At 42.5% G+C, this 16,218-nt stretch overlaps 7 protein-coding genes across 8 annotated transcripts; 3 read left to right on the top strand and 4 right to left on the bottom strand.

Moving 5' to 3' along the window:
• Window positions 1-42: 42 nt before the first annotated feature.
• On the bottom strand, window positions 43-637 carry LOC133843025 (U6 snRNA-associated Sm-like protein LSm5). Its single transcript, XM_062276378.1, has 3 exons — window positions 452-637; window positions 194-390; window positions 43-131 (listed from the first exon to the last, which is right to left on the bottom strand). The coding sequence occupies exons 1-3, from the start codon at window positions 498-500 to the stop codon at window positions 102-104; spliced, it is 276 nt and encodes a 91-aa protein (XP_062132362.1). The 5' UTR covers window positions 501-637; the 3' UTR covers window positions 43-101.
• A 106-nt stretch (window positions 638-743) lies between these two features.
• On the top strand, window positions 744-1,855 carry LOC133843024 (THO complex protein 7). Its single transcript, XM_062276377.1, has 3 exons — window positions 744-871; window positions 933-1,056; window positions 1,110-1,855. The coding sequence occupies exons 1-3, from the start codon at window positions 862-864 to the stop codon at window positions 1,795-1,797; spliced, it is 822 nt and encodes a 273-aa protein (XP_062132361.1). The 5' UTR covers window positions 744-861; the 3' UTR covers window positions 1,798-1,855.
• Window positions 1,856-1,968: 113 nt separating this feature from the next.
• Window positions 1,969-4,088, bottom strand: LOC133843015 (2',5'-phosphodiesterase 12). Its single transcript, XM_062276364.1, has one exon. The coding sequence runs from the start codon at window positions 3,850-3,852 to the stop codon at window positions 2,035-2,037; it is 1,818 nt and encodes a 605-aa protein (XP_062132348.1). The 5' UTR covers window positions 3,853-4,088; the 3' UTR covers window positions 1,969-2,034.
• A 472-nt stretch (window positions 4,089-4,560) lies between these two features.
• Window positions 4,561-9,232, top strand: LOC133843012 (serine/threonine-protein kinase PRP4 homolog). Of its 2 annotated transcripts, XR_009894464.1 has the most exons (11): window positions 4,561-4,722; window positions 4,872-5,258; window positions 5,318-6,503; window positions 6,565-6,822; window positions 6,912-7,144; window positions 7,213-7,321; window positions 7,382-7,918; window positions 7,977-8,199; window positions 8,705-8,780; window positions 8,956-9,026; window positions 9,091-9,232. XR_009894464.1 is itself a non-coding variant. In XM_062276359.1 (8 exons), the coding sequence occupies exons 1-8, from the start codon at window positions 4,703-4,705 to the stop codon at window positions 8,178-8,180; spliced, it is 2,934 nt and encodes a 977-aa protein (XP_062132343.1). In that variant the 5' UTR covers window positions 4,561-4,702; the 3' UTR covers window positions 8,181-8,320. The 2 variants fall into 2 exon arrangements, 1 of the variants encoding a protein (XP_062132343.1); XM_062276359.1 differs by lacking the exons at window positions 8,705-8,780; window positions 8,956-9,026; window positions 9,091-9,232 and having other exon boundaries at window positions 7,977-8,320.
• Window positions 9,233-9,414: 182 nt separating this feature from the next.
• On the bottom strand, window positions 9,415-10,868 carry LOC133843021 (uncharacterized protein C3orf38 homolog). The gene is made up of 2 exons (XM_062276374.1): window positions 10,628-10,868; window positions 9,415-10,557 (listed from the first exon to the last, which is right to left on the bottom strand). Exons 1-2 carry the CDS (start codon window positions 10,764-10,766, stop codon window positions 9,818-9,820), a joined length of 879 nt encoding a protein of 292 aa, XP_062132358.1. The 5' UTR covers window positions 10,767-10,868; the 3' UTR covers window positions 9,415-9,817.
• Window positions 10,869-10,960: 92 nt separating this feature from the next.
• LOC133843018 (glycerol kinase-like) lies at window positions 10,961-16,156 on the top strand. Its single transcript, XM_062276370.1, has 3 exons — window positions 10,961-11,659; window positions 14,561-15,691; window positions 15,751-16,156. The coding sequence occupies exons 1-3, from the start codon at window positions 11,420-11,422 to the stop codon at window positions 15,964-15,966; spliced, it is 1,587 nt and encodes a 528-aa protein (XP_062132354.1). The 5' UTR covers window positions 10,961-11,419; the 3' UTR covers window positions 15,967-16,156.
• Window positions 12,381-13,983, bottom strand: LOC133843019 (nitrilase and fragile histidine triad fusion protein NitFhit). Its single transcript, XM_062276371.1, has one exon. The coding sequence runs from the start codon at window positions 13,894-13,896 to the stop codon at window positions 12,466-12,468; it is 1,431 nt and encodes a 476-aa protein (XP_062132355.1). The 5' UTR covers window positions 13,897-13,983; the 3' UTR covers window positions 12,381-12,465.
• Window positions 16,157-16,218: the final 62 nt, after the last annotated feature.

The raw sequence follows: 16,218 nt of genomic DNA, 5'->3' as shown, positions 1-16,218 counted from the left end.
ACATCGCAACCACTGGCAATCTTTAACAAAAGTCTACATATGTTTTTTATTTCCAAAATGTTTTTATTAAAAGCTTACAATGTATGTATGGAAAATTGTTCTTATTCGGCCAGCTCGCCGCCAGGCACCAACTGCAAGGAAATTGTTTATATTTATACAAGAAACTTATACGCTGATTTCATTGCGAACCCACCATTGTTATGTTGTTGCCATTGAGCAGAATCTGATCCAATTTGGTGATGCGGCGTCCATCAGGCGTGTTTTCGTATTCCGTAACATCGTCCAGCAGCATGTTGACGAAATCATCGAATCCCAAAAGAGTTCCCACCATTTCCTTGTCATTCTTCATGATAATGTGAATTCTAGAGCCAATGCATTTGTCCACCAATTCTGCCGGTAGCATTTATTGTTGAAGTTACAAGATACTTTGAATTAATGCTTAACTGCTTACCTAATGGCATAAGCGTGGAGATATTTGCGGGCGGCGGTACGGCAGTCATTTTTCGAAAATTAAACAAACAATTTCTACTAAATAAATGCAGAAGCAGCTAAACACATGCGAATGTTTACAATTTATCGATAAGCTACCGCAAACGTTTGCATTCCAGAAGGTTGCCACCTTGGTTTAATTTGTTGCTACTAATATTAAATGCATATTTTCTGCTTAATTCAATTTGTGTTGTCCTTTTATTTTTATTTTTGATAATTACAAACAAATTAACTAATTTTAAAGGCTTACCTTTAACTTCGTTCGCTTTGTTGTGGCAGTCGGGATGTCTCTTATCGATAACTACAAATACTTTTGTATCGATTACAGCAGCCGGTGTTTTGTTTACAATTCATAAAGAATTATTGTTAGCAATGAACGACGGTAAACAATTAATTTGTAACTTAAACACTATTATTTCCATTCTACTAACGTATTTTAATAGAGGAAATTATAAAACAACGACTGCTGATTGACGGCGATGGCACAGGCGAAGACCGCAGGCTCAACATGCTATTGAAGCAGTTTCTGAAATGGGCCAACTCCAAAAATGATTCCCCAGAAACCAAGTAAGTAAATTAGCAATAATAAACACACAATAGCTAACAATTGTGAGTTGCAGCCAAATAATGTACGATCGCCTTATGGCTCAATTGGCCCAATGTCAATTTGCTGCTATGAAAAATGTTCACACCCTAAATATGATCAAGGAGGAGCAGGAAAACTACAGCAAACTGGCTGAAAAGCACAAGGAAAGCATTGAAATGGCCAAGGAGGAGATTGAAGGCAGTAAAAAAGAACTGATCGTGGCCAAGGAAATACGCAAGAATAAAATGGAGTACGATTTGCTCGCCTCTCTTATTGAGGAGCAACCGGACCGCAAAGGCACCGAGAAACAAATTGAAACCATCAAAAAGGAGATTGATAAATTGACGCAGAAGAAGTTAAAGATGGAGCACAAATTTGAGAAACGTCGCAACGATTTCACTCTACTCATGTACACAATACATGAATTGGAGCAGCAACTAGAAGATGCAAACAGCTCAGGATCGTCGTCATCGTCCAGTGAAAGCGATGCCGCATCCGTAAACAATGACAATAATGGCATCATGGAGGTGAGCGACGAAGACGACGATGAGCTCAACAGCATGAGCCCCACCAAATTTGATAGCAATCGTGGCAATGTCAAAGAAAACTCGGCATCAACAGAAAACTCCAAGGAACCCATTTCCATGTCTGTTGATGAAGATGCTGTGCTAGAGCTGAGCATTGAAAAGGATGATCACGACGAAGTGGCTGTGGCCAGTTAAATCATGTACAAAACAGAACAATTAAAATACAACTCTATATATTCAGTTTGTATATTAACTAGAGACTATTTGTTGAGCACGGGTTGAAATGCTTGTTCTAGTTTTCATTTTCAATTCATCTTAAAGGTAAGCCCCATCTTATTGCACAATCAATTATCGTAAACTACGTTGTAGAATTATATTTTCTATATATTTGTGCATTGTGAGAGTTAAGTAAAATTGCGACAAAGTTAGCAATCAATTGCTTGACTTAAATTTAAGATCAGCCACCAGTGAAACATGATCTGATGGAAAAGTAACCGAAGGTATAGCTTCATTGGCACTCAGCTCCTCGACCGATGGCAGCGGCACCGATTGCAGCAAGTCAAAGGAGTCGCTTTGGTAGAATATATAATCCAAGCAGGCTGCGAAGAGCGTTGTGTAGTTGGTAAACTCTGGCGTGCCGCAGGCCGAGACCATTTTAAATGATTGTCGCAACTCCACATCCTTGACCGCCTCCTCCTGATTGCTGCTCCAGTCCACAAAGTTGCTATCGACAAACTGTTCCGTCATCAATTTATAAATGCCGCATTCAGGCACGCTATTAAAATCGCCACAAAATATGAGACCAATATTTTGGGGATCTGTTATGCCGTGCTCTTTGATGGCCTGCTTGTAGATGTGTTCCACAAAGATCAGCGAGAATCCAATCTGCAGTAAACGGATGTGATCGGCATCGGGATGGAAATACAAATGTGTATTCGCGACCATCACATAACGTTTAGTTCCCTTCAGCTGGAACAAACACAACTGCAGCGTTGTGGATCGATCACAGATGCGACTCGCCAACTGCTCGTTATGCTTAATCTTCTGCCAGAGCGGTGCAAAGATGGGCAGACTGCTGATGTTGTCACCCAAGTGCAGAACATAAGTGTTTAACAATTCAAACCGTGATGTGCGATAGAACAAAGCGATGCCCTCGGCCACTTTGCCTTTGGGTGTCATGATGCCTTGGAAATCTTCGGCAAGCACTGGCTGCAAATCGTAATCAAAGATCTTAATGTCCACCTCCTGCAGACACAACAAATCCGCATTGTAGCCAATTAATTCCTTGATGAATAGCTGCTTGCGATAATCAATCTTCAAGTTTGCTGGCGCACAATAGGGAAAGAGCGTCTTCCGCGCATAGTCGCCATCCGCATACAAATCTGCCAGCAGATTGTAGCTGACCACACGAATCTCTGCAGGATTGCTGAGTGGCTTTTTAGTATATTGCTGGCGTAGTTCGTAGGGACAATTTTGTGGTCCTGCCTGCACAGGGGATGTGGTTACGTACTCAACAGGTGGCCCATAGACGCCATGTTCATTGCCAGGTGTCACCACCAGCTTTAGATAGTAATCAATGTCTTCCTCAGTCAGCTGGTAAATCAATCCCTCGCTGCAAGGTGTCCACTCCGCTTTAGTCGAGTTGGGCTTCAGCGTCTTGTACCATTGTGCTTTGGAATGCTGTCGCGTGGCAAACTGCAGTTGCAGCTTGAGGGGATACACGAGAAACCCAGCCATTATGGAGCTGGGTAATTGAAGACCAGCAACCCATGGCTGATTGAACACAATGTCCAGTGACTTGTCTATCACACGCAGCTCAAGTCCTTGCGATATGTCCGACAACAGTTCGTTGAATGTAATGCCAGCAATGCTCTCCACGCAATCCTTGCGATGCACTGCAACCACAATCTCCTCTTGAGTCTGTGGAGCAGTTGGCACTGCTTCCTCAGATTTCTTGGATTTCTTTTTGCTGCGTTTGTTCACCTCCTTCTCAATGTTATTGCGTATCCGGATCAAGGCCTCATCGATGCATTCGTCCATGCGGCGACAGAAATTAAAGTCACGATCAACTTTGAGCGCTTCGTTAGCATAACGAAAAGTGATGTGAAGTTCCTGCGTGTCTTGGGCATTGCGGAGATAAACTTTATCCATGTCGAAGGATTTGCGTTGGGAGCGGGTTGAGAATGCAGAGAAACGTATTTGTTGTTGGATTAAACGTTGCGCACAGCGATTAATTAGTTTGGCGAGCATTAATCCAGCTAATCTCAATGGCACCTTGCACGTGGTGATCAAATACAGGGAATACGTATTGAATTCTTATTCCCCACATTAAGTTAAGTGGTTTTCACTTATATTATTTAATTTGCTTATTGCAACCAAACAAAATGTGTTTTTGCTTCATCAGCAGTGCCGAGTTTGTTGAACTTCTGCCCAGTTTTGCACCAGTGTGCACAGCTGATTCTAGTACTTTTGGCTCAAAGGGTGGCAACCTTGAGAACACTAACAGCTGAAGTGTGAAATAAAGCTGATTAGTTAACGAGCCAATACGAATATAATTATTGGGTAACATATTATTCTTAAAAACAATTACAAAAATAAACTGACACCCTTTTTTAATATAACGAACTATTTAAAATTGACTGAATAATATTCATTTACAATATTTGCTGCATTAAGAAAGCCAATAAGAAAATATTTGCGGATTCGTTTGAATACAGCGATAGGGGTGGGCAAAGTTCAAACTTGCAGATATCGGTCGTGTTCATGTATTCATAGCCTTTATCGATAGGGTAGATATTTTAAAAATAAATATTACAATTTAGCACTGTGTTGGTGTAAACGACGATTTAACGAATGAAAATTGCCTTTTCGATATTCTTCGAGCTTCAAGCTACTGTCATTCATATACCAATCTAGGGTTCACGCATCATCTATCGCTGCAAACGAGAGTGCTATCGATGTTTCTCCACCACTAAAGTGATTACAAACAAACGTATAAGTAGGGAGATGTAAAAAATTTGAGCACCAAAAAATATTAATTAAAACTATAATTAATACAAAACGAGTGCACGTGCAAGCCATTGGCACCCAACTCTTAAAAATGACAAGCGACGAGAAAAGGTGAGTTCGAAGGGAAACCAAAACGAAACGCACAAAAAAAAGAACTACAAAACTTGCAGAGTAGAGCTTTGTGAGGTTATGTAGCTGTGTGTGTGTGTATGTGTGTTGTGTGTGTATATTAATTTGTGGCTCTTTTTATTGGGGAGCAGTTACGACTCCAGCGACAACAGTGAGGCAGAGGAACGTCGCAGTGCCAAGCATAAAAAGTCGAAAAAGCATAAGAAACATAAGAAGTCATCCTCTGCCGACAATAAAGTGCACAAGAAGCACAAGAAATCAAAGAAGCGCCATCGTCATCATAGCGAATCCTCCAATGCATCCGACAACAAACAACGAAACTCCAGCAGTCAAAGTCAAAGTCTTAGCAGTAAATTTACTGAAATAATGCAGAAAAATGGTGGTGATTTCCGTATCATAAAGCCTAATATGCAAACGGATCCATGCAGTCTAGTCGAGGAGATCACCAAGACCATACAGAACAAAGTGATGACTGTGCCCGTGTTAGAGGTGGCTAGCTCTGGTAGCGAAAGTGAAGTGTAAGTATTGCTATAATCCATGTATATGCACTAGAAATTAATGCGCGTTTTGTGTGCAGTCCCATGGATGTGGTTAGTCCGGTCATAGACCCCAAACTGGAGGATGAGCTCAATCTGGAGGAACTGATGAAGCAAAAGGCTCTGTTACAGGCACGTCTGGGCGCCTACATGTCCGACACCGAGTGCGATGAATCTCGCTCCAATTCGGTGTTGGTCAAACGCAACTCACGTGACGAGGACAACGGCGAGCGTCGCCGACAGCAACAACAGCCAAGGGAGCAGCATCATCCGCAGACCAAATTGGCAGCTAGTGAGGCGCCGTCGAAGCGCAGGCTAAATTCCTCCACCAACTCCTGCGCGCAGTCTGCAGCACCGCTGGCAACTGCAACTAGTAAACATGTTAATAATCAACAAACTAACATCCATAACTCAAACGAATCCGATGTTATATTATTGGATGATTCTAGCGGTGGCCAGCGCACACCTTCGCCCACACCGGACAAGCGACGACGTCATGCCTCGCCGCCGCCCCACTCCCTACCCGCCTCTGCCCATCCCCGAAGCCGTACACGCGATGAACCGCCAACAGCTGCAGCCAGCAGTCGTAATCATCGAGATGCGGGACGTGAACGACGCTCCCGTGAGCGTATGCCTCGCGAACAACGCAGTCGCACACCACGCCGTCGTCTGGAGCAGCAGCAGCATAATCGCGGTGACCAGCGGCGCCATCATCAAGAGTACAATCGCAATATGGAGGATTTGCGACAGGAGATCAATCGCGACAAGCAGCGCGAGAGACGCGAGCAAAGCCGCGAACGTGACAGACGACCCAGCGACAGAGAACACAATCGTCAGCCAGCGGAGCAGCGTGGCGGACGGCCCAGGGAGCGTGAACGAGAGCGGGAACGGGAACGCGATCGTTGGAACCGACCGCGTTCGCATAGCCGCAGTAAGTTTGAATCTGATAGGCGACGCGAGCGCGAGCGTCAACTGGAGCAGGATCGTGATGGAGAGCGTGGCGCTGCTCGTGGTGGTGCTGGGCGTGGAGCACGTGGCTCGGGCAATGGCGTGGGCGCTGGAGAGCGTGATCGCTACAAAGGCTCGCTTAGTGAGGGGCAGAAGCAGCACGATAAAGAGAGCAGCGACGAGGAAAATGAAAGCTTTGACATTGACATTAATGAGGATGACGATGACGAGGAGCGCATTATTGAGCTACGACGCAAACAACGCGAGGAGCTGCTGAAGGTATTTATATCAAATCTAAAATCATGTTGAACTCCCTATATTTAACTGTGCTTACATGCAGAAACTGGGCAGCAATGATCAAGAGTCGCGTACTACAAGTCCAACGCCACGCAAATCTAATTCCTACGAGTCGAGAAGCACATCGCCAGTGTCATCGCGAGTCGATCGCTCGCAGCGGACACCAACGCCAACGCTTAGGGATAAGGTGGAGGAAGAAGAGGAGGAGCCACAGCTCAATGCAGCCAAGAACAGCGCTGTCAAGGAGAAACGCAACGATTGGGATATGTTTGCCGATCAGGATGTGGATTCCAATTTTGATGTGAGTCGCAGGCTTGTAAATGTCACGCCTAAACGCACAAATCAACAAGAAACCGTTGTTAAAACTTCAACTCTTTTCATTTCCCACAGTCACCCAGCACAATTGTGCAGAACAAGCATCAAAACGAGAATCCCGCCTTGACGGACAATTGGGACGATGCTGAGGGTTATTATCGTGTGCGCATTGGCGAGGTGCTCGACAATCGCTATCTTGTCAGCGGCTATACCGGACAGGGTGTCTTCAGTAATGTGGTGCGTGGTCGCGATCAAGCTCGTGGTGCCGCCAATGTTGCCATCAAAATCATACGCAACAACGAGATCATGTAAGTGGTTGTTGAATGGGTGCATTAACCTCATCTACATATGCTAAACCTACCCTTTCTTTCAACAGGCACAAAACTGGTCTACGTGAACTGGAAGTACTGAAGAAACTGAACGATGCCGATCCCGACGATCGTTTTCACTGTCTGCGTCTGTATCGCCACTTCTTTCACAAACAGGTGCGTATTCATATACATTTTATAAATAAACTACTACAACTTTTCATTCCATCTCTTAAGCATCTCTGCATGGTATTCGAGCCGTTGGCAATGAATTTGCGTGAGGTACTTAAAAAGTATGGCAAGAATGTGGGACTTCACATCAAGGCAGTGCGCAGCTACACACAACAATTGTTTTTGGCCCTCAAGCTGCTGAAGAAAACGGGCATTCTGCATGCGGATATTAAGCCCGATAATATTCTGGTCAATGAGAATAATCTCATATTGAAACTTTGCGATTTTGGCTCTGCGTCGGGCATCAGTGAAAATGAAATTACACCGTATTTGGTGTCACGTTTCTATCGTGCACCCGAGATTATATTGGGCATACCATATGACTATGGAATTGATACGTGGTCGGCTGGTTGTACCATCTATGAGCTGTACACGGGCAAGATATTGTACAGTGGCAAAAGCAATAATCAGATGCTCAAGTTCTTCATGGATGTCAAGGGTAAAATACCCAATCGTATTGTGCGCAAGGGTCAGTTTAGAGAGCAGCATTTTGATCAAAGCTGCAATTTCCTCTATCATGAAATTGACAAACTAACCGAGCGGGTAAGTAGACCTCAAATGATCGATGAGATAATCCCTTTAAACCAACTATGTTTTGCAGGAAAAGATTGTGGTAATGCCCGTTGTCAAGCCAAGCCGCAATCTACAGCAGGAACTGATTGCCGATCAGAATCTGCCCGATGATCAGCACCGAAAGGTGACACAACTGAAAGATCTGCTGGAGAATATGTTTGCTCTTGATCCGGGCAAGCGTATTTCGCTAAATCAGGCGCTAATGCATCCATTTATACAGGAGAAAATGTAGATGAGACAACAGAATAAACGTAATTCAATATTTCCTAGACAGTAAGAACTTTCGTTAGCGATATTAGTTAAAAAGTTATCGTTATTAAAAAAAAAAGCAAAACAAAACAAAAAAAGAAAAACTTCATCAAACTCCAAATACCACTCTCACCCCAAAAACATATATAAACAAACAAAAAAAAGAATATATAAACTACAATTACTATATATACAAATATGATATATATATGCTGACAATGTATATAAGTTCAAGTGGTTTTTGTTGTGAAGCGAATTGTCATAAGCGAATAAGATTGTTATGTGTGTGCGTGCGCTTACAAACTAAGTATAATACTTTTAATACAATATATACTATCTATATATATGCATGAATGTAAAAAAAAGAAACTCCCACATACCAATTTATTATCACACACACACTCTTTCAAACCACACACTCACACACACATACAATATATATAATAGAACATCTATAGAGTATGCCTTGACTGGAGAAATTGTTATTAATATTCAATACCATTTCAGTGGAACTGCAATTGATCCAATAATGATCACGTCCATGCGGAGCAGCCACGACAGTTCAGAGCAGTTGAACCAACTGGTAATAATTTATTTTTGGGTGCAAAATCAGTTAATAATAACCCAATGCTATCAGCGCCAGTTTTCCTATATGTATATTTATTTATTTTCTTTTTTTCGTTTATCATTTACTTTTCCTACCCTGATTCGATCAAAAATCACAACATTTAATGCTGTTATTTTCTCTGAACTTGCAGCTACTTGGCGAAAATGCCTTGTGGAAAAGTGCGCGCGCGTCTTGAAACTTGAGACATTCCCACGTCGGGGCGTAAGTTGTATGATCTGATCAAATCGCGTGATTTACTTAGCATCCTTATTGTATTTCTCAATAGGTAACCGGGAAGAGCTTGAACAAACTTGAAAAAGCAAAGCAAAAGCAAATCAGGTAAAGTATTTTCCCATGACTAACAATATCCATATAGTCTGTTTCAATGAGTTATTAAAAGTATTGAAATTATGTTTGAGAATGTATCTACAAAAAAAATGCTTAAAAAGTAAATTGGACAGCATATTATTATACGATCTTTCCGCTATATATAATATTTATCTTTATTTCAATCGATTTATGTTCGTTTCTTGTCTTTGTCCACTCACAATTTTTAAATATCGTTGAAGAAAAGCAAATGAAATGAATATGAAAATGTGGTGACCGAGGGATACGTTCTTCCTCAACAGTAGAGATTACTGTCATGCTCTTTTGGTCTAAGTCTACAAGGACAAGACTTCTAGAAACGAGTTTCGAATATTTTTGATTGGTTTTCGGGTGTTTAATACAAAGTCAACTTTTTATTTTATTATTTCAATACAATAGCTTATATTTTCTAATTAAACTTAAACGATTTCAGAATACATTCTTGTTTAACATATATCCGATACATTAATGTATTAAAAAAACTTTAAATGTAACATGTAATTTATGACAATTGAAACAGACTTATTGGTATCTGGGTTATATAGACTCCTATTTAACAGACTAGTTTTATATTTAAGCAAAATAAATATTAACTTATATATGACGAGCCTTGTAGCTGCCTTCACAACAGTTCCTCCTTCGTAGAGTTAGTCCAGTGTATCGTTGGGTGTTGGCAAAGCCAGTGCCGTCTGCAAGGATTCGCTGGAGTTGAGTGTATGCAGTTCTGGTGGAGTCAGTTCACTGCGCAGCGACCACTTGAACTTCTTGGGTTTCCAGTTGTTGTCAGCATTTGGATCACGCAGCAGACCAAACGCACACTCAAAGACGCCCACAGATCTGTCCCCTGTGTGCAAAGTGCCGCAACAGAGCACCACAACATGGCCATAGACATCGATGCGTCCTTGGACGCCCGTGTGTGTTAAGTTCGGATTGAAATAGAAACCAAATTGATCCTTAGCACTGAATAATGAGGCGATAACCTCTTCGGCTGTTGAGCACTCAACGTCACTAGTGCCGTCATCAGCAATCACACTAAGCTGCAATACGGAATCGCTCCATAAATCCGATTGGTTCAGATCGTTGGCATTGAACTTCTCGAAGAACCATTCACCAAATTTGCGAGCCATCAAATTTATGGGATAATCCTGCTCAGTTAGCTCTATACGTTCTATTGTTGTTATTGAAGTTTGCTTGGCAACTGATTCTGTTGTAATTTGTTTATCCCAATACTGAATGACTCTCATAACCAGATCCGCTTTAGTGAAATCGGTCGATGTACCCGGCAGTCTTGTGTGCAAGTACTTAAAAAGCAGATCTCTGGTAATGTGACGCTTGTGTAGTACCTTGTGTATATCCTCCAAATGCGCCGTGACGTACCCAAGCGCCTCTGCAATGCCAAATAAAAAGGAAGATTAAGCATTTTGTTTGTTATTGTTTTGATGCTTAATTTGTTTTACCCTCGGCATCTTCGATAGTGCACACGTTTTTTGTAATGCTTCTCGCTAGCTGCAGCAGCACAGGAGTATTTTTTTCGTTGACCAACAGATCACGAAGTCCTGCACAGTGTGCTTCCGATATGGAAGATGTGATAGACATAATTTTTTTGATTCTTTAGGACTTTTACAAAAATTGCCCGACATTAGGCCGGCCAGTTAAATAGTTGGCAGTGTGACCGTATGCGTTGCACTTACAGCTGATGCATCAAGCAATGGGTACACACTGACAAAACAGTGCTGTCAAATTGTAAGGATTGTTAAATATCCTCATTTTAAGGAAAATAAATTAAATATTTTGTTAATAGCATGTGTTAAATTAGAAGTGTCGAAATTATTAAAAGAATAATCATAAATTTGCAGTCCATATGACCTCACAGAGTGTAGTGTACAACAACATCACGATTGCATTACCGCATTATTATTTATTTTTACTCTCCGTTTTCGCACAATCATTCGCAACAAATTACATATTTATTTACGTTAAGAAAACAAGTTTGTGTGCAATAACAACAACAACAGCAAACAACTGGGGACAGAGTACACGTCAAGAGCTTTCGAGCCAGAGGGGCTGGGCCTTATCTCTGTTATCGCAACTGTTTCCGCGACAGCAACTAATAGCTATGTCGGCCCCAATAAACATCGATCAGTAATTCGCTCATATTACCGGAGACTTAACGCAAAACTTTTTCACGCTTCCCTTTCAAATTTTGTGGTGCATACGTAATTACACAACACAATAAATAATTAAGCGAAATGGATTACCAGCTGGAGGGTCCATATGTTGGCGCCATAGATGAGGGCACCACATCGGCTCGCTTCATGATCTTCAAGGCGGGCACCGACGATGTCGTCTGCTTCCATCAGATTGAGGTGCCGTCCATCTTCGCCAAGGAGGGATGGTGTGAACAGGATCCCGAAGTGATTATCAACACGGTTAACGAGTGCATCGAAAACGCATGTCGCAAGCTTCGTGCTCTAGGCGGCAAAGTCAAGGTGAGCGATAGAGAGAGGCATTATACAAAATACCCCTTCGTTTAAAATAGCGACCGTGATCGACTGATAGATACCTTACATACAGTTGTATTGTAATCATAATTCATTTTATGGCCCTACAGCTTCTGATAAGATGTAGGGCATGCTTTTTTGATCGTGATCTATTGATGATTCTTTGTGATAGGTTATTTATTATATATAGATGTTTTAAGATAAATAGTACAGCGAAAACTCCCATACCCATACCCTATAACCGAAAAATTATTGCTCGTTTTTTTTATTTTAAAAATAGCTTGATTATGAGTGTCTGGTAAAATTCCAATGAGTCCCATGTAAATTAATTTTTTGTTTTTATGTATAAACAAAATTATATGTATAAATGAAATTATATGTAAAAGAGTAAAAGTCAGATAAAACTGTTAGTTCTTATAGTCCATAAGAAATATTCTACCGTCTAATGTGGATATTTTGGTTTGTATTGATATTTTAAAAAAAAAAACTTCCTAATGAATCCTCATACAATTTTCGAGTAGTTTTAAATTTCTATTTATTTTATGACATCCACAATTTAAGTGAGTGTAGAAACCCACAGATATTCTTAGACTTAGTGAACGAGTAAATATATAGTTTATACGATTGCACATGACCCCATCTTCTTGCCTCATGCCTTCCCACAATACTAAAATCACTAATATTTAAGATATATTATACTCCATTCGTGTCCATTGTTAAGAGCTCTTTACTGCCAGAATCATATTTACATAAAAGCCTCACACATATGTATCTATTAAAATTAAAGGTGTAGGTTAACTCCTCGCGTCCTGCAGATAATCACGATACTTCTGTGCCTCGTCAATTCGTTCCTCTAGTGTTCGCGCTGGCAAATTCTCGGCACGATCATCCAGCTTCACATAGATCTGATCGTTGTGCCCAAAGTCGCCAGTGCGACGTGGCATCACATGAAAGTGCACATGAGGCACCGTCTGACCAGCCTGGGCGCCATCCTGTACAGTTACCGTAGCCGATGTGGTGCCATAGATCTGCTCCAGCAGTCGCTGCACCATGCAAACGGTGGCAAACAGATCAGTGATCTCGGCACAATTGAGACCGTTGAGTCGTGGCGTCACACGCTTGGTGGAGACCAGCACATGACCCTCAACAACGCAGCGCAGATTAGTGAAGGCATAACAGTGTTCCGACTCATAGAAGATGGTTCGCTTGTCCACAATATTCTCGGCAAAAGCACGATCCTGTCCGTCCGCCTCGTTGGGCATCTTTAAATTATAGGCAGTCAAACTGTAGATATCGTTGCGTCGATGCTCAAAGCACGGCATGCTCTGGTAGAGTTTGTCCAGCGTAGAGAGATCCACCTCGGCGGTGGCCACGCCCAACTCCTGTTCGCCACAGTCGGCCAGCACTTTGCCCCACGGGCTGACGATCATGGCATGGCCCCAAGATTGACGCTTGGCATTGTGCCAACCCTGCTGAGCAGCGGCAATCACAAAGCACTGAGTTTCTATGGCACGCGCACGCAGCAGCAGCTCCCAGTGGGCCTTGCCTGTGCTGTAGGTAAAGGCCGATGGATAGGAGAGCAGTTGAGCGCCCAGTTTGCGCAGCAGCAGGGCCGTCTCCGCAAAGCGCAAATCATAACAGATCTGCAGGCCCAGACGACCGGCTGGTGTTGCTAGTGGACGCTCCAGACTCTTGCCCGCCTCGACGTAGGAGGATTCCATCAGTGTAATTTCCGGAGTCTTCACATCGAACAGATGAAGCTTGCGATAGACACCCACAAGATCACCTTGATCGTTGAGCAGCACATGTGCGTTGTACATTTTGTTGGGTTCGTCGCCACCTGGGGAGCACTTGAGCTCGTGCAGACCGCCCAGCGATAGCCAGATTTGATTGCACTTGGCCAGCTCACGATACTTGGCCATAAGTGCACCGTTTAGGGGTTCGGCCATAGTCAAGAGTTGACTCTTCTCCTTGGCCACAAAGTCACAGCATTCGGGTAGGAAAAGTAATTTGGCTTGTTTGGCTTTCGCTTGTTGGACCAGCTGCTCCACTTGACGCAGATTGGCGGCTTTGTCGTCGGTTGCGCACATTTGGCCAACGGCCACAATTGCCGCTGTTTGTCCAGTTGACATAATGCTGCGATATTGCTGTTGATAATGCTGGTGATGACTGCTGTTTAGGAAGCTGGCCACTTTGCGACTGAGAATTTTGAGTGTGTTTGACATTTGAAAATGAAACAGGAAAAAGGTAATTGAGTGTCGCCTACGCCTATTTTTTGTTACGTCGTTTTGGCTCTGTTTCTTATCAGCCGACTTTTTTTTAGTTTTGTTTACTACACTTCGCTCGCCGTACAGTGTTACCACACTCCAATTTGTGGAACGTACGAGAAAAAGTGCAAAAGCAATGTTGCCACACCTGAGCTTATATTTAAATTGATTTATATTAAATTTTTTAATGTAGCCATTAGCAATGTTTGTGAGTTGAATGTTTGCGGTAATTAACTGGATTAATTTTTTTTCTATGGGCTCCGCTGTAAGGCTTCAAACAATGTTACCACACACCACTTTTCGTACAAAAGGCAAAAATGAATGACGCAAAGCTTTTATGCAAATTAATTTTAGTTTTTATTTATTTTCTTTCTTTTAGTTTTGTAACAACTCATATGCATAGGTTTTAGTTATCAATAATTTAGCTTTTTATTGTGATTAGTTGCTGCACTAATTATGACGTTTTCTGTGCTTAAACTGCACAGTGTTGCCACACCTTATAAAACAATAATTTATCTACGCGGCAAATTTGACCGTTCGAACACTCAATTAGGTCAGATTAAGGTCAACAACTAAGAAGTTCAATATACTTATATAATAATATATATATTTTTTTTTGCAGGATATCGTTGCTATTGGCATTACGAACCAACGAGAGTCGACCGTAATTTGGGATCGCAAGACCGGCAAACCGCTGGCCAATGCCATTATTTGGCTAGACAATCGCACTGGAAGCACAGTTGAGGATTTGCTCAAAACAATACCAAACAATGCCCGCAACATTAACTACTTACGTCCACTCTGTGGACTACCAATCTCCCCCTACTTTTCCGGTGTCAAATTACGATGGCTACGCGACAATATGCCCACGGTGAAGAAGGCCATGGACGATGATACTGCCATGTTTGGCACCATTGACACCTGGCTGATGTACAGATTAACAGGCGGCGTCCATGGTGGCGTCCATAAGACAGACGTGACGAATGCATCGCGCACCATGCTCATGAACATTGAGACCTTGAATTGGGATCCCAATTTGCTTAAATTCTTTGGCCTGCCACGCAAAATTCTGCCCGAGATCTGTTCAAGTGCTGAGCACTATGGCGACATTGCCGAAGGCATACTGAAAGACATTCCCATAACAGCCGATCTAGGAGATCAGCAGGCAGCTTTGGTGGGTCAACAATGTCTAGCCAAGGGTCAGGCCAAGGCCACCTATGGCACCGGCTGTTTTTTGCTCTACAATACAGGTCCGGCTATTGTGCATTCGACGCATGGACTGCTGACCACCGTTGGCTACCAAATTGGACGCAGTGCACCGCCGTTCTATGCGCTGGAAGGTAGCGTTGCCATTGCGGGCGCAGCGTTCAATTGGCTGCGCGATAATATTGGCCTCATTCAAAATACCAGCCAGATTGAGGCGATGGCCAGCACAGTGGACAATTCATTGGATGTGTACTTTGTGCCAGCTTTCAATGGCCTCTATGCCCCGTACTGGAATCAGGATGCTCGTGGAGTAATCTGTGGCCTAAGCGAGGAGACAACCAGTGAACATATTGTACGTGCCACACTCGAGGCTGTTTGCTTCCAGGTGCGCGACATTCTCGATGCCATGCACAAGGATTGCAAGATTCCGCTGGCAAAGTTGATGGTGGATGGCGGTATGACTGTGAACAATCTATTCCTGCAACTGCAGTCCGACTTGGTTGGTATCCATGTGCTACGCGCCAAGATTTCCGAGACCACTGCGCTGGTAAGTATTTACTTCCGACTGTGTTCTTAATGTGTGTTTAATGTATTTGTATTTAACAGGGCGCTGCAATGGCTGCTTATAAGGTTGTGGAACCGAATTACAACATGGAGGGTCCGCTTTCCAAGTCTGATAAGCGTGTGCCCATCAAACCGAAAGTGAAGTCGTCGGAACGCAATCTGCGCTATGAGAAATGGAAAATGGCCATTGAACGATCTCTTAACTGGGAAACATCGACGCTATCGCAAGGCGAGCGCGAGTCCTTTGATGGTGCTTAAGCAACAATAGATTGTAATCTTTTTGTTTTTATATATAGGTTCAGGTTGATTATTTTCTTTGCAGCAACTATCAAACTGTATATGAAATGAAGTTTATATAAAGTGCTCGCATTTTTTGTTAATTTCGGTTTGTTTATATAATTTATAATGTTTAACAAGTTTTTTCAGAATAACAAACATTTTAAAACTAGTATCACGTCTAGCAAGATTTGAATTATTTCATTAAATCAGATCAGTGTTGCCCTACAATAA

The sequence above is a fragment of the Drosophila sulfurigaster genome, chromosome 3, assembly GCF_023558435.1.
Source record: "Drosophila sulfurigaster albostrigata strain 15112-1811.04 chromosome 3, ASM2355843v2, whole genome shotgun sequence".
NCBI classification, from domain to species: Eukaryota; Metazoa; Arthropoda; class Insecta; order Diptera; family Drosophilidae; genus Drosophila; species Drosophila sulfurigaster.
This window is presented reverse-complemented; position numbering and strand designations above follow the sequence as displayed.

Bases quoted from the DNA above. Each gene is read 5' to 3' on its own strand.
- LOC133843012 (XM_062276359.1), top strand. From the start codon at position 4,703: ATGACAAGCGACGAGAAAAG. The intron at 6,504-6,564 runs GTATTTATATCA...GCTTACATGCAG, and splicing joins AACGCGAGGAGCTGCTGAAG to AAACTGGGCAGCAATGATCA. The intron at 7,322-7,381 runs GTGCGTATTCAT...CCATCTCTTAAG, and splicing joins GCCACTTCTTTCACAAACAG to CATCTCTGCATGGTATTCGA.
- LOC133843018 (XM_062276370.1), top strand. From the start codon at position 11,420: ATGGATTACCAGCTGGAGGGTCCATATGTTGGCGCCATAGATGAGGGC. The intron at 11,660-14,560 runs GTGAGCGATAGA...TTTTTTTTGCAG, and splicing joins CTCTAGGCGGCAAAGTCAAG to GATATCGTTGCTATTGGCAT. The intron at 15,692-15,750 runs GTAAGTATTTAC...TGTATTTAACAG, and splicing joins TTTCCGAGACCACTGCGCTG to GGCGCTGCAATGGCTGCTTA.
- LOC133843025 (XM_062276378.1), bottom strand. From the start codon at position 500: ATGACTGCCGTACCGCCGCCCGCAAATATCTCCACGCTTATGCCATTA. The intron at 391-451 runs GTAAGCAGTTAA...TGCTACCGGCAG, and splicing joins CTCCACGCTTATGCCATTAG to AATTGGTGGACAAATGCATT. The intron at 132-193 runs GTGGGTTCGCAA...ATTTCCTTGCAG, and splicing joins ATGGCAACAACATAACAATG to TTGGTGCCTGGCGGCGAGCT.
- LOC133843024 (XM_062276377.1), top strand. The intron at 1,057-1,109 runs GTAAGTAAATTA...TGTGAGTTGCAG, and splicing joins AATGATTCCCCAGAAACCAA to CCAAATAATGTACGATCGCC.
- LOC133843021 (XM_062276374.1), bottom strand. From the start codon at position 10,766: ATGTCTATCACATCTTCCATATCGGAAGCACACTGTGCAGGACTTCGT. The intron at 10,558-10,627 runs GTAAAACAAATT...TTGGCATTGCAG, and splicing joins CACTATCGAAGATGCCGAGG to AGGCGCTTGGGTACGTCACG.
- LOC133843019 (XM_062276371.1), bottom strand. From the start codon at position 13,896: ATGTCAAACACACTCAAAATTCTCAGTCGCAAAGTGGCCAGCTTCCTA.
- LOC133843015 (XM_062276364.1), bottom strand. From the start codon at position 3,852: ATGCTCGCCAAACTAATTAATCGCTGTGCGCAACGTTTAATCCAACAA.